General features: G+C 50.7%; 1 protein-coding gene and 1 long non-coding RNA gene across 2 annotated transcripts in view; both read left to right on the top strand.

Moving 5' to 3' along the window:
* ZC3H12D (zinc finger CCCH-type containing 12D) overlaps positions 1 to 15,376 on the top strand; it is a 33,452-nt gene that overhangs the window by 10,396 nt on the left and 7,680 nt on the right. Inside the window, exons 2-3 of the mRNA XM_086708104.1 lie at positions 101 to 476; positions 10,220 to 10,359. Coding sequence (XP_086564230.1) covers positions 172 to 476; positions 10,220 to 10,359 — 445 coding nt within the window. The 5' untranslated portion in view covers positions 101 to 171. The remainder of the gene's footprint in view (positions 1 to 100; positions 477 to 10,219; positions 10,360 to 15,376) is intronic.
* Positions 486 to 3,791, top strand: LOC147581288 (uncharacterized). Its single transcript, XR_015251641.1, has 2 exons — positions 486 to 1,750; positions 1,991 to 3,791. It is a non-coding gene; the product is annotated as an uncharacterized LOC147581288 (long non-coding RNA).

The raw sequence follows: 15,376 nt of genomic DNA, 5'->3' as shown, positions 1-15,376 counted from the left end.
TAAGGCGGGGAGGGAGCACGCATAATTTGCCCTCAGTGACCTGACAGCCTCCAGGCCCGGGCCGCTCAGAAAACACCTGATGGATGCTTTTTCTCTTTAGCTCATGCCAGCGTGGCTCTGCCAGAAGGAAACTGGGGGCAGGACCTTCAGCAGGGCCCCAGCTGGCACGGCATGGAGCGCTCAAGCAAGATGGAGTTCTTCCAGAAGCTGGGCTACAGCCGGGATGATGTGGTCAGGGTGCTGGGCAAGCTGGGTGAGGACGCCCTGGTCAACGACGTGCTGCAGGAGCTGATCCAGACTGGCAGCCGCCCTGGGGCCCACGAGAGCAGTGCTGTGCCCCTGCTCGTTCCCAGGGGCTCCTGCGGGGCCCTGGACTCTGCCCACTGCGGGCTGGCGGCAGAGCTGGAAGAAGAGCGTGGAGACCCAGCCAGTTCCTTGCGACCCATAGTGATCGACGGCAGCAACGTGGCAATGAGGTAGTTTTCTTCGTCCTGGAGCCTCGGGGTGGGAGCACTGTCCCTCTTTTCGGTGGTTTTGTCCAAAGAGTGGTTTGGGGGCTAATGGATGGACCTTTAATCCCCATTCCATCCCTTTCATAGCTGTGTGGCCTTAAGTAAGTCACTTAACCTCTCTGAGCCTCACTTTCTCCATCTGTAGAATTGGTATAAAACCTCCCTAGAAGGCAGTTGTGAGAACTGGAGCTGCACAAAATGCCTAGGACAGTGCCTGACGCAGAGTAAGTGTTCAACAAGTGGTAGCTATTATCATATCGACCCAGAGAGAGGCTCTTTTCTGAGAAAGGCAGTAGATGAGTGGGGAGGAGCCTAGCACCGGGCCTCGGCAGATGTGGCTTCTCGTCTAGAGCCTGTCCCTAACCAGCTGCGTGACTCAGAAAGCCATAGCATCTCAAGTTTCCTCTTCTGTGACACGGGCTAATAGATAGCTTTGCTACTTCTCTAAAGGTAATGAGAATCAGAGGGGAAATGTGCTTGAGCTAGAAACCCTCTTTTGGGGGGTGGGGTGGAAGGGGAGAGCTGCTGCGGGGTGGCTGGCGGTGGTGTGGCTCCCTAGCCAGGCTGGAGACGTGTGCTCACGGCCCCTGAGCCGTAGACACGATTGTCACTGTTTGTGTATTGGCATCTTTGTGTGCGTCGGTGATGGGAGGGCCGTGCCCTGGCTTGTCACGTTTCCTGCGCGGCTCCATTCAGCTGCAAGCCAATCTTAGCGTCTCATCCACACTCCGCGAGAGGCCAGGAGGAGGCTTTGTGCACACAAGTGCAGTTTTCTACTTCTTGCCTCAGTTACAGGCAGGCAAAGGGCAGATCCATAGGAAACTGGCCACTCGAGGCTGTAAATAGACGCACTTCCCCTTTCAAAAGCTGAGCCATGGGTGGGGACTGAGGAGAGGAGTGTTCTCCGCAGTGCTAAATGTGTCCAGAGGGTGTCTGTCCTTTGGCTGACAGGGCCAGTGGCTTTCCCTGGGGATTTGGACTCACTTTGGACTTGGCAGTGTAGGACGGAGGTTTGGAATGATGCTACCCAGGCTGGCCCAGCCCTGGGCGCTGTGCCTTTGTGCTTTGTGTGGTGTTTGTTCAAGTTTTAGCCAGCTGGGTCACCCTGGGCTGGTCCTCAGGCCTCTGTAACATCCACACACATGCTCCCATGTAGGCACCAGAGAGGCCAGACTATGAAATCCTGCTTAATTCGAGATTTCAGGGGGAAGTTGAAAGGATGTTTAAGAATCTGGTAGGTTCTATGGGGCGCCTGGGTGGCGCAGTCGGTTAAGCGTCCGACTTCAGCCAGGTCACGATCTCGCGGTCCGTGAGTTCGAGCCCCGCGTCGGGCTCTGGGCTGACGGCTAAGAGCCTGGAGCCTGCTTCCCATTCTGTGTCTCCCTCTCTCTCTGCCCTTCCCCGTTCATGCTCTGTCTCTCTCTGTCCCAAAAATAAATTAAAAAAAACGTTGAAAAAAAGAAAAAAGAATCTGGTAGGTTCTGGGGCACCTGGGTGGCTCAGTCGGCTAAGTGTCCGACTTGAGTTCAGGTCATGATCTCACAGTTCGTGAGTTCAAGCCCCGCATCGGGCTCTGGACTGACAGCTCAGAGCCTGGAGCCTGCTTTGGATTCTGTGTCTCCCTCTCTCTCCTCCCTTCCTCTACTCACATGCTCTCTCTCTCAAAAATAAACATTAAAAAATTAAAAACAACAAAAAAAGGATCTGGTAGGTTCTGAGGGTGTGTGAGGGTTGTGAGGGGGGCCTGGCCTCTGTCTGATCAGCACAAGCCACCTCTCCTTCTGGGCATCCATAGAAAGGAGGCTCTAAAGTTAAAAGGGTATTGCTTAAATTGAAGACCTTTCCAGCCCTAAGATTGTACCAGCTCTGTGATCCCAGATCAAAAGAGCCAAATGGCTCTGGGCTGGAAGGACTGACTACTTCACCTGCTACAGGGAAGTGTGGGCATGCTCTGTTGGGGACCAGAGAGTTTTTAGGAATTGTTTTGATAGGGTGGTGTTGGAGGATTTTATTTTGCTGAAAATCTCTGTTGCTGCTTGGAATTCAAACTCAAACCACACCTTCCACTTGCGTGTGACCATGATGTGTCCCAGGTAAACCCATTTGGTCCCCCCTCCCCCACAACTGTAACCAGTTTAATCCCCTCGTGCTCAGTCTGTGTGGGGGACAAGTAGAAGGCATCACTCAGGCTTATTATGAAGAATGTGTCAGAACACCGATGCGTTCTTTCACACACTTGCTGCCCGTACGTCATCTCAGTTAACAAGAGCACGTGTGCCTGTGTGAGGTCTCAGTGTGTGTACCTGTATGTGCACACACACACACACACACACACACACACACACACATCCCGTCCTTCCCCCGCCCCTGCATCCCGAGTCAGGGACAAAAGACCCATTGTTCAACCACCACGTGGTGGGTGGGACCTGATTTTCTCAGTGGCCAGTCTGGGAGACGGTTGGGGTGTGAGGCTCTCCCTCATCCCCTGGCTCCTTCTCCCACAGTGACACCGCCTGTGTCCTCCGACCAGAGTGTCAAGAGGACCCATGACCCTCGGGCTCTGCCAGATCTCAGTTGTGCAGGAGAGATTTAAGTGTGGGGCTCGCCCTTTAGACACAATGGGTGGTTGAAACCAACATGGTGTCTAGTTATTATCAGTTGACCTCAAAACTCAGTTAACCTCAGAAACGTGGTTTCTGAAAATTTTCCTTTCTGAGGTTTTGTAGTATCGCAGACTTTGCTACGCTCTGTTTTGGAAGAAGATATTGCTTCGTATGCTGTCTGATGCTGCATGAGGTAGGGAAGGACTTAGAAGGCAGATTGGAGCTCATGTCCGTGCTGCCCTGAGGAGCCACCGGGAGAGTCCAAAGATCTGAGTCCTGACCTCTAGCTGGGAGCTGCCCACCAAAACCTCCCTTCGATGATGGAAAGTTCTAGACCTATCTGCCCATTAGCGATGGCCACTTGACACATGGGGCTACTGAGCACTTGAAGTGTGGCTATTGTGACCAAGGAACTGAATTTTACATTTTGTGTCTTTTGAATTAATTTGAAGTTAAATGTAAACGGCCACATGCGATGAGCGCCTAGGTATTGGACGGTACCCTAGCTGTGTGACCTCAGAGTGAGTCACGTGATGTTTTTGAGCCCTTGTTTATACGATGAAGAGGTTGGACTAAACAACAATGATCTTAAGTGGCTTTCCATCTGTAACATTCTAGGATTCGAGGTGATTATTTTATGCATGCATGAAAGAAATAAATGCATTTTTCTGAGAAAGGAATTTCTCTTCTTCTGCAGAGGTTCCGAGAGAGTAAGTAACTTGCCCCAGGTCACAGAGCAATGAATGCCAGGCTCTGCTTTCAGAGCTCTTTCCAAAGCCCTGTACTTCTTCTAGCACCGTGCATCTTTGGTTTTCCCACTGCCCAGTCTTCCAAAGTGTCTCAGGGTGGGAGCCCCTGACCCCATGGATTTTATTCTGGGGTCAGAGCCTGCCTGTGCTGACCAGAGCCCTTCCCAGGTGGGATGGGCCCCGACTTGCCTGCTGCACACAGGATGTGCTGGACCCCCTCACCAGGTGCTCTCTGTAGGACTGGTCCCCAGGATGACTTTTCTGCTGCTGCCAGCCTTCTGGAAACCCCCCCTCCCCGCCGCCCCCACCGGGCATCACATGTGCATGGAAAGGTGACTCTGGTGGGCTGGCCGCCCACAGAGTGATTTCCAAGCACAAGCCCTGCACCTTCAAAGGGTGTGGGCGTGCCTGTGCGTGTGCTCCCGTGTGTGTACATGAGAGAGGAGGGTGTGAGCTCAAGAAAGAGCTAAAAGCATCTGGCAGGTTTGACAAAGAAGGTGGCTTTCACGGCACACGTGTCCGTATTTGCCTGCCCGACAAACTCTCAGGAGCCCACTGCGTGGTGCGTTCTGTAGGCAAATTTAGGAAAAGAATGATTTGGAAGGACTTCAGCTTGGGGGAAAACCACCTGATAATTTCACATCCTCTTGTTGCCCAGACAAGGGTTTTACTTAAACGAGTCCCCAAGTTGGCATGCGAGGGCCTTTTGTCTGGGTCGTCATTTACATTTCTAAGCTCTCAGAAACTTCAACGGAATCTGGCTTATTCTGGAGTAACCAACCTTCAGTGACAGGAGCTCAGGCCTGCAGTGGGGCGGGGGCGTCTCATCAGCCCCCTTCAGTGGGCTGTTCGTGGAGGAGGCACTCCTGGGCTGGGGGTCAAACCTCCTCCTGAGTCCCTGAGTGGACTCTGGCCAATGCTGGCTTTGGGCTCCTACCTCGGTCTGCACCTGTTTCTCCCTGTCTTCGATGAAGGCACACCTTCTCTTTCTCCCCCCTGCCCTGAGCTGGGGAGAGATCTCTTGGTGAAAGAAAGGGATAAAACTCCGAGTATTTGCAATGTAACCCCCAAAAAGAAACAGAGTGGAAAGAGGGGTGTGCTTTGCACCTCCTGCCCTGAAGGAAGCATCTTTTCCTTTCCTCCCCCCACCACAAGCACCACCTTGCTCGCCCGGGCACCGTTCTGCAGGTCGCTAACTTCTGCAGACACCTCCTGGGCGATAGTCAACGATAGAGTGATGGTCCACTCAATGTACTTGGTCCACTTGCTGCAAATGGCCATGCTGACTGTGGGCGCCCCAGGCGTAATTGTCCCGCAGGCCAAGTTTGCCTCGGGCACCAACCCACTTCCCCTTACCACCCTCCCTTTATCCAAAACCTACCGCTTCTGTCTCCTTTTCCCAGGGCCTGGCTCTCAGCTCTCGGTGATGAGCTGGTTCACAGTGACTGTTAAGAAGCCCTAAGGGCCCTCCCCAAACTCCAGCATTTTAACAGCAGACGACTTAACCTGTCTGGGTGTCAGGGGAGAGACCGGGGAGGGGCAGGAATAAATGGAATAAGAGATGGGGGAGGAAGAGTTTGCAACCCAACAGATCAGGCTCTGAGATCTGCCCCTGGACCAGCCAGGTGGGCACCTGTCTTCGCTTTAGTTTCCTCAAGGGTGCGGTCAGAAGAAGGTCACTTCCTCGGGGGCTCGTTCCAATGATTGAAGCGCAAAGTGCAAAGAGGCCTGGGACACGGGACTCTACAAATATTAAAAATGAGCTCCAAGAAGCAGGAACAAGGTATGTCTCTGAGGACCCAGCACAGAGCCTCACTGAAGATGTTCATAAATTGACATTAAGTGGAGGGATGCACAGATAAATAAATGCTTTGGGCTTATGCATTTACCTCTGTGTGCCGAGGGGTGTGGACCCAGGGTGACCGCGAGTGCTTTCTTGCCTGACTGGGAGCTCTGCAAACAACTAGGGACAGACCCCTCCGTGGTGAGAAGGTGGTCCCTGAGTGTGGCTTCAATCCTGCCATGGCCCAGGGCTCTCTGTGGTCAGAAATATGGCAGCCATAATGGGGTTATGAGGTTTTTACCAACCTCAAAGTTTGGTAAAAAAAAAAAAAAAAAAAAAAAATGTGGCAAGGATCGAACGGTAACAATCCTCACATCTCAAAAGAGACCAGAAGGCTCAGAAGAGAGGTTGGGGTGGAGCGTGTGGGAATCCGGTCCTGCAAAACAATAGACCTGAATGAAAACCCTCCATTCCAGAGACATCAGTTTAGTGATTCTAGGGGTCAGCCCCTGACTTCCCTTGCCTGGAGTCAAAGCTGGAGAGGAGAGCACTGCTTAGGGAGGGAAGGAGGGCTATGGGCCGATGTATGTTTGTTCCAGCTTCTTCTGGTCTTAATCGTATTTAGTGCCCTTTGGAAACTCTTGGCTGAGGGGCTGCCATCTTGGAGTCTGGGGTCAGAGAGGCCAGGGGACTGGATTTTGCTGCATGAAGCTCACGGTAGCACCATTCCTCAGTTTTTCTCTTCCTGAACTGCTGAACTGCCAACCCCTTCCCCTCTACAAGCCCCCAGCCAGGGCCACTTCAGGCTGTGGTCCTGACCATCGTCACCAGAACCTGTGGTCCTGCTCGCCTTTGCCTCCTCGGAGGAATCGGGTTCAGCCTCATCACCGAACATGCTCCCTCCACCCACACACCCAGCAAAGGTGTGTAGTCACAGAAACAGATGTGTGGTCACAGGAAAGAGAGCACTCAAGAAACCATTTTTTTTTAAGTTTGTTTGTTTGTTTGTTTGTTTACAGTATAAGTGGGGTTGGGAGCAGAGAGAGAATACCAAGCAGGCTTTGAGCTGTCAATGTAGAGCCCAACACGGGGCTCAAACCCATGAACTGTGAGATCATGACCTGAGCCGAAATCGAGAATCAGAGGCTTAACCAGGCTCCCCAAGAAGCCATTTTTAAAAGAAGGGTGGTGGTGAGATGTTTGCTTGAGAACGGAGGACAGACTTGTCACCGCTGACAGAGGCATGTTTGGGAGTGGGGGTGGGGTGGGGTATCATCAGTTGTTCATATTCCTGCTCCAGTGTGCGCAGAAAATAGACCTTATTTTCTCAGACAGATACAGTCTCTTCCCTACTTGTTCAGGTCGCGGCGAGCGGCAAACCTAAACTTACCAGTGTGTGATGTCTTGGTGTCTCCTGCCTTCTGGATGACTTGGGGTTCATGTTTCCTCTCTCTCCCCCGCTCCTCTCCCAAACGGCATCTGGGGGCTTTGAGACCTGATGTTGGCTGGGAGAGGGGGGTCTGGGACCCTCACGGGGCTCTGCTATGGAGCAGCTGGTCTGACCTGGCTTAGCTTCCAGAATGGTCAACGTAGGAGGATCATTGGTCTTTTTGGGATCCATGCTGGCTTACAGCCCTGCCCCCCTCACAGGGGCCTCTTTGTCCCTCCTTAGGCCTCCGACAGTCTCCTGGGCCTGGGGGCATGCGAGGGATCCAAGGTGATGCTTCTAGCTCACCTATCTGCCCCCTTCCTCCGAGGCAGCCGTGCAGCTCTGTGGACTCTGTGCCCTGCTGAACCCAGGATCTCCAAGAGCCTTGTGACCTGCCAACACTGTGCTGGGAGACCGACCTTTGGCCTCCTCTTCACACCCATCCTGATGTTTCTATACTTTCTCCTCCCCTTCTGGCTGGTGGGTGAAGCAGGGGTGGGGGATGCATGGGCAAGGACCCTGTGAACGCCCTCCTCTTTCTCCCTCCCTCTCCTTTCTTTCTTCATCTTCCTCTGGGGCAGAGGGACTGGTTCCACTTCCTTTCTTTGCACCACAGACATTGATATTTTCTCCTTACTGTTTGCATAACCCTCACAGCTTGGCCTCAGGGGCCCAAGGACTATTTTCTCTAAACTGGAAGACACTACGGGTGTAGAACTCAAGGCCTGGTTCCCGATACGTTACTGGAGTCAGAGCAATTTAGAGTTCTCGTGTATGTCCACAAAGCCTGACTTTCAAGACTATTGACTGGTGTTTCCAAAGCCTGCCTTCTCTTTACAAACCTGGGCCTATCCTGATCCCCTCTGAGAAAATAGCAGGAGAGGCCACACACACAAGAGAAAGCACAGCATGGAAATTTAGTGTCGTCCTTGTCTGGACGTGGGCGGTGGGCTGGCTGCTGCGGGCCAGGCTTCTCAACAGAGGCTGTCATGGTGCCCTGGGCTCTCTGTGAACTCTCAACTCTCCCCTTTGCTCCCTCTCCCTGCCCCAGTCACTCTGCTGTCTCTTTGGTCCCTAGACACAGTGAGCCTTTCGCGTTGTCTTTCCACCCGGTTCTTCCCCCTTGCCTGGGCTGTTCCCCCTCCGGTGGCTCACAGGACCTGTGTCTTCTCAGCCCTTCATGCATTCGACACATTTTTACTGTCCCCTTACCGATGATCAGGCGCCATGTGGGTGCTGGGAATTCAATGGAGAGCAAAAGGAGCTTGTGAGATAAAGAGGGGGAGACCTGTTCATCCTATAGGTGTGTGTAATCATTTGGCTGAGATTAGGGCCAGGCAGAAGCAGCATGTGCCGTGAGGACTCGTAATAGGGGAATCGGAGGGGGGACCAGAGGGCAGGGATGCTTTCCTGAGGAAGTAGAGATGAAGCTGAGATCCGCAGGAGAAGGAGTCGTGGACCGGGCTGAGAGGAGAAGAAACAGCTGGTTCAAAGGTCCTGCGGTGGGAGCGGGGAAGGTGGCTGGCCAGGACAAAGTGCTGCAGGCCGCGCGGGTGGCTGGGCTGGAAGCAGAGGCCAGGCTATATTGCACCCGGGGCGAAGTCCGACTGATTCTGCGATCTCATGATCTCGTCTATCCGCTCGTCTCCTTCGCCGGCCAAACACCACTGACCTGCACAGACTCGTCCTCAGGGATGTTTTCAGGCTTCGTGGGTTCCTCGAGCAGCACCCGGATGCCTCCTTCCCATGGCTTCCACAGCGTGGCACTCCTGGTTTGCTTCCTATTGGCCTGAGAGATCCTTTCCGTCTCTCCTGTGAGATTGCCCCACCCCTGCCGAAACCAGCTCTAAGTTCCAGAGCTCCCCCAGACCCTTCTCCCGGGCCCCTCACTCCCTCTCGGCAATCAGACAATTCTCTGGCTTCCAGTGCTGTGTAAGCACAGATGCCCTACACGTTTTGTCACCCAGAACTGTCTTCTGGAACTCAGCATGTCCACCTACAGGGGCTCCTCCAACTCAGTATGTGTCCATGACAAAACCCGCGGTCTTTCCCTCTACACCCTGTCCTCCCCAGGACTCCCCGTCTGAAGGAGGAGCCCACCAGCTACACAAGCCAGAGATCTGGAAGCCTCCTCAATGCCTTCTTCACTATCGCCCAGGATCCAACCAATCACCACATTCTGGAGATTCTCCCTTCCAGACATCTCTCAGGTTCACCTACCCTTCTCCCTTATCCACCACCACCCACTCGGTCCCAGTCACCATCCAGTTTTGCTTTGATGACAGTGACAGCTTCTTAACTGGATATCTCACCCCCACCTTGCTCCCTTCCAATTTACTGTCCTCTGCGTTGCCAGATTGAGCTTTTAGAAACATACATTGGATCGTATCATAGCACAGCACATATACCCCCCATCTTCAAATCCTGCTATGGCTTCTCATTCCTTTTAGGAGAAGAGTTTGGGCCACCTGGGTGGCTCAGTTGGTTAAGCCTCAGACCCTTGGTTTTGGCTCAGGTCATGATCTCACAGTTTGTGGGTTCCAGCCCCACACCGGGTTCCACACTGACAGTGAGGAGCCGGTTTGGGATTCTCTCTCTCTGCCTTTCTCTCTGCCCCTCCCCTGCTTGCACTCTCTCTCTCAAATAAATTAAATTAAATTAAAAAGAAAAAAAAAAAAAGAGTCTTCAGTAAGGCACGCCAGGCCCTGCCTGGTCTTGGGCCTTCTCTCCCCTGCTCTCTACTTCCTGATGCTTCAGTGGAATTTCTGGAGCACCTTGGCCTCCTTCCTCGGGAAGCCCCATAACACATACACAGCCCTCTCTTAGGGTAAGAGTATTCTGCAGATGGCTACTCTCCTCCGTCTTCTGTTGATCCTTACAGCTGCAGGGAAAAAGGGGATCGTGTCTACTAATCCTTGGGGTGCACTTCCCCAGGACCCCAAGACCCTCTATACACATACTATCGCAAGCCGCATGGTGCCAGTTAAAGGATCCATTTTTTGCCGAGAATGAACTATTTTTCAAATGCAGATTTGCCTGACTCCCTTTGATTATGAGCCTGTGATTCAGGATATTCCCAGGGGAAATCACTCTTCAGAAACCTTTTCCGTGACTCTACAGATTTCTTTGTTTTCCCATCGTAGCCATGGAAATAAAGAAGCCTTCTCTTGCCGGGGAATCCAGCTGGCTGTGGACTGGTTCAGGGACAGAGGACACGCCTACATCAAAGTTTTTGTTCCATCCTGGAGGAAAGACCCACCAAGATCTGATACCCCTATTAGAGGTATGCTGGAGCAGATATATGCTCAAGAGGTACTCTACACCTTTCCTTGGTGGTCCTTGCGGCAATTATAGTCAATTAGCTATTTGTTTGATAATGTCTGTGTTTGTCACCGCACTATAAGCTCCACGGGAACACTAACTATGAATATTCACTGCCATAGCCCTAGCACCCAGCAGAGGTGCTCAATATATAGTTGGCATATAGTAGGTGCTCAATAAATAGTTGTTGAACAGATGAGTAAACTACTTATTTTGTCTTCTAGTGTGAATGATTAAGTCCCCCAAATGATTGTGTCATACAAATTTTAACATTCTGCAGAGATTGGATCTGCAGCCCGCCCCTAACAGAATATAGGATCTGAAAGAGACATTCATTTGGCTCAATGATATTTATTTACTTTATACCTTGTCCAATCTCTTCATTAAAAAAAAAAAAAAAAAAAAAAGGAAGGGTACTTGGGTGGCTCGGTCGGTTATGCATCTGACTTTGGCTCAGGTCATGATCTTGAGGTTCATGGGTTTGAGCCCCACATCAGGCTCTGTGCTGACAGCTCAGATCCTGGAGCCTGCTTCAGGTTATGTCTCTCCCTCTCTCTGCCTCTCCCAGTGCTCCGTCTTTCTCTGTCTCCTAACAATAAATAAATGTTAAACTCATTGACCATAAAACAAACGGATTTAAAAAATAATAATAATAATTAAAAAAAAGAAAACTAAGGCCCAGGGAATTCTTTATTTTTAATTCTTATATCAGCTAGGAATATTTTAAGCTACAAATAACAAAGCAGGTGGTTTAAATAAACAGGGTGTTGTTTGTTTGTTCTTGTTTGGCTTTCTCATTACTAGAAGTCAGACACTAAGCCACTGTTGGCATTGTTTCTTCAGTGATGGTGGGGCTGACCTCCTGGCGATTCGGGGAGATTTCTTTGATTTTTTAAAAAATCTTTTTAACATTTATTTATTGTCAAGAGGCAGAGACAGAGCCTGAGAGGAGCAGAGACAGGGGGAGACACAGAATCTGAAGCAGGCTCCAGGATCCAGTTGTCAACACAGAGCCTGACGTGAGGCTTGAACTCATGAACCGAGAGATCATGACCTGAGCCAAAGTCAGACGCTTAACTGACTGAGCCACTCAGGCTCTCCATCTTTGATTTTTTCTTTCAGCCTTTTAACCAAAAGTTTGTGGTGTTGTTTTTAATTCTACCAACGGTTTCTAATTGCTGCTTCTTCTCTTTCAGATTTTCTGTCTTTATTTTTTAAATAAAATGATATTCTTGTTGGGGCACTGGTGTGGCTCAGTCAGTTGAGCCTCCGACTCTTGATTTCGGCTCAGGTCATGATCCCAGGGTTGTGGGACCGAGCCCTGCATCGGGCTCCATGCTGAGCATGGAACCTGCTTAAGATTCTCTCTCTCTGTCCCTCTGCCACTTCCACCAATCGCATGTGCATGCTCTCTCTCTCTCAAATGAAAAAAAAAAAAAGATATTCTTGGGGTGCCTGGGTGGCTCAGTCAGTTAAGCGTCCAACTTTGGCTCAGGTCATGATTTTGCAGTGTGTAAGTTTGAGCCCCGCATCAGGCTCTGTGCTGACAGCTCGGAGCCTGGAGCCTGCTTCGGATTCTGTGTCCCCCTCTCTCTCTGCCCCTCCCCTACTCACGCTCTGTCTCTGTCTCTCTCTTTCTCAAAAATAAACATTAAAAAATATATATCCTTGTCTTAAGGATGAAATATCTTTAATTATTTCTACAGTAATATAGACTTTAAAAAGTTCTCTTTAAGTTCTGTGAATCCTATTTATTTTTCTTGGGTGAGTTCCCTTTGTTCATTTCTGTGGTGTGTGTGTGTGTGTGTGTGTGTGTGTGTGTGTGGGTGTGTGGGGGGTGTGTATGTGTAGGTGTGTGTAGGTGTGGGAGTTTGGGGGTGTGTTTGCGTGTGTGTGTGTATGAGTGTGTGTGAGTGTGTGTGGGTGTGTGTGTGTGGGGGTGCTGTTAAGTCTTCTCAAAGGTCTAGTACTTGTTTGGTCATCAGTTTTGATTTGCAAACAAAGAGCCAGATCGGTTAGATACACCTCTATGTGATTTCCTTGCATCTTCTCTCCTAGTACGTGGATCTCTCCCCGAGTGGCAGGGCTGACTGACTGTCAGTGTAGACTGGCAGATTTCACTTGGGCAGACCCTGCGTGGGGCAGGCAGGTGCACAGTGCAAAGTGCCCCATGATGGCTTCACTCCAGGAGGTCAAAGGCCACGTGGGAACCTCCTCCTTCCTAGTGATATCTCACTTTCCTTATAGCAGTAAGGGTAGGGAAAGGGTAGATGCACCTGCCCCAGGAGTAGCCCTTCAGGTAGTTAACCCTGACTTCCGCAGACTTCCCACTTCCTCCCCACAGGCCCGCTGAACACTCTGGGCCTTTGCAGGAAGGATGGCCTCACATCCACTTCAGCCTTCTACCCACGTTCTGGGCTCTGGCTCCCTACGTGCCGGGGGATCAGTATGGTTTCCTGGGTTTGCTGCTGTTCCCTGGCCCATGTGGTCTAATGTGATTATGGATCCCCTCCCCGTTTCGTACTTCTCTACTGCCATTTCAATAGGATTATGAGAGGGAGGCAGGGATAAATACTTGTGTTCAGTTCTCCACCATGAACTGCTTACTCTAAATTATTCTTTACAGTCTGAACATGGAGAATGGCGGCTCTCAACAGTTGTGTAATATTTAACTATAGTATGGGTAGGGGCGCCTGGGTGGCTCAGTCGGTTGGGCATCTGACTTCAGCTCAGGTCACGATCTCACGGTCCGTGAGTTCGAGCCCTGCGTCGGGCTCTGGGCTGATGGCTCAGAGCCTGGAGCCTGCTTCCGATTCTGTGTCTCCCTCTCTCTCTGCCCCTCCCCCGTTCATGCTCTGTCTCTCTCTGTCTCAAAAATAAATAAACGGTAAAAAAAAAATTTAAAAAAATATAGTATGGGTAAAGGGTAGGGAAATCACTTTGGGGTAGGGAAGGAATTTTAAAACAAGTCACAACAAGTGCAAAGCTTCAGGGGAAAGATTCATAAATTTGACTGCATTAAAATAAAAGCTTCTGTTCATTAGTGGATACCACAAAAACCAAAAAATGAAAAGACAAGCCTTAAACTGGGAGAGGCGATCACACATTCCTGATGAAGGATTACTGTCCAGAATCTATAGAGAGCTTCTCCAAATTAATAAGACAAAGACAAAGGGCCAACAGAAAGATGAACTAAAGCATGAATGGGCCTTTCACAGAAGAGAAGACATAAATGGCCAATAAACGTATGAAAAGACGCTCAATCTCATTAGTGCCCAAAGAAATGCAAAAGAAAACCACAATAAGAGGGCACTGTACACCCACCAGATTGGCAAAATTTCAGAAACCTGAAAAGCCAAGCCCTGACACGGTCTTCTTGAATGCTGTGTTGGGTAGTCAGCTGATAGAACTGCTTTGGAGAACAATCCAGCACTGTCTTGGAAAGTGCCTTTCCCTACCACTCAGCAATATCACTCTTAGAGTTACTCCCTAGAGAAGTCCTTGTACTCCTGTCCCCGGAGACTGACGCGCAGAACTGACAGTGGGGAACACAGGGACGTGGCCGAACCTCTCCAACACGATGTTACAGGAAGAAAGTAAGCGCGCAAGAATATGCACAGTACGATTCCACGTGTGTGAAGTCTAGAGGTTCCTAATCGCGTGAAAAATAGTCCTTTTGGGACGATGCATACATACGTATTTTTAAAAATGAAAGGAGGGGCGCCTGGGTGGCTCAGTTGGTTAAGTGTCCGACTTCAGCTCAGGTCATAACCTCGCAGTCGGTGGGTTCAAGCCCCGCATCGGGCTCTGTGCTGACAGCTCGGAGCCTGGAGCCTGCTTCGGATTCTGTGTCTCCCTCTCTCTCTGTCCCTCCCCCAACTTGTGCTCTGTCCCTCTCCTGCTCATGCTCTGTCTCTCTCTTTCTCTCTCAAAACTAAATAAAACATTAAATTAAAAAAAAAAAACAAAAACGAAAGGAAGGGAACTGTAAACATGAAGTCTAAAAATTGGGCTACGTCAAAGGGGCAGCAGATATGCAAAGTGGGAGGGGCGCCAGGGACCTCAAAAGCATGGCCACGTTGTAGTTCTCTATGGGAGTGCTGCGTAGGTGGCTTTAAAAGTTATCCTTGGTGCCCTTATGTGCACTGTGGACTTTCAAAAAGTCATATAGGAAAGGATGTAGATTTGAGGGAAGAGACAGTTAGTGAAGAATATGCTAAAGTTCTTCCAAGTTCTGAGTAACTGTTACAGTAGAAGGGATTTTCTTTCGCCTGCCTCCAAAGGCAAAACTAGGATCAAAGAGTAGACTTCCCGGGAATGTGGGTTTTAGCTCCTGTAAGAGACCTTGTGGCGTATCAGGTGTTCACCTCCTCACCAGTCCGCATACTAAGCTGTCGCCCACGCCAGCTTATCCAGTCTACTCACAGACACTGAGACAGAAGGAGGAATTGTTAACCTCATTTTATACTAGTTGCAAAATCTGGTGTTCAGAGAGGGAGGAGCCACAGCTGAGACCGGAACCCAGGCGTAGGGTCTGAATCCCAGACTCTCCCTAGTACATCCTTGTGTCCCTCAGAGCTGTGTTACGGTGTGCTCTGTCCTAAGGGTGTCCCAAGCAGATTCCTGTACCATGGGGGACGATGGACAGTGGCTCTGAGCTACGGGCTCAGGCAGGAGCCTTCCAGGTGGATGCAAGTCTCCTGGTAACTTCTAAGGCTTTGCCAGGATTCCAGTTAAACTACGAATGTCTTTCTCCAGAAGGCCTCTCGTGTCTGCTGTGGTAGGGGTATTATGGCATATGACCCTCAAAAGGACAAGAGCTATGGCTTTGCTCTCCTTTCTAAAGTGACTCCCCCTCGTAGGGTATCATTCTCGGGACCGAAGCCAAGAGCCCTGTTGACCCCAAGCTGCTGGCAAATTTCTCTTGACCTCCCTGCTCATGTGCCAGGCTGGGCCATGGGGTAGGGGAGGAGGAGTTG

The sequence above is a fragment of the Puma concolor genome, chromosome B2, assembly GCF_028749965.1.
Source record: "Puma concolor isolate L17-30 chromosome B2, mPumCon1.1.hap2, whole genome shotgun sequence".
Lineage (NCBI taxonomy): Eukaryota > Metazoa > Chordata > Mammalia > Carnivora > Felidae > Puma > Puma concolor.
Note: the sequence above shows the minus strand (reverse complement) of the source record. Positions and strands in the feature narration are given on the sequence as shown.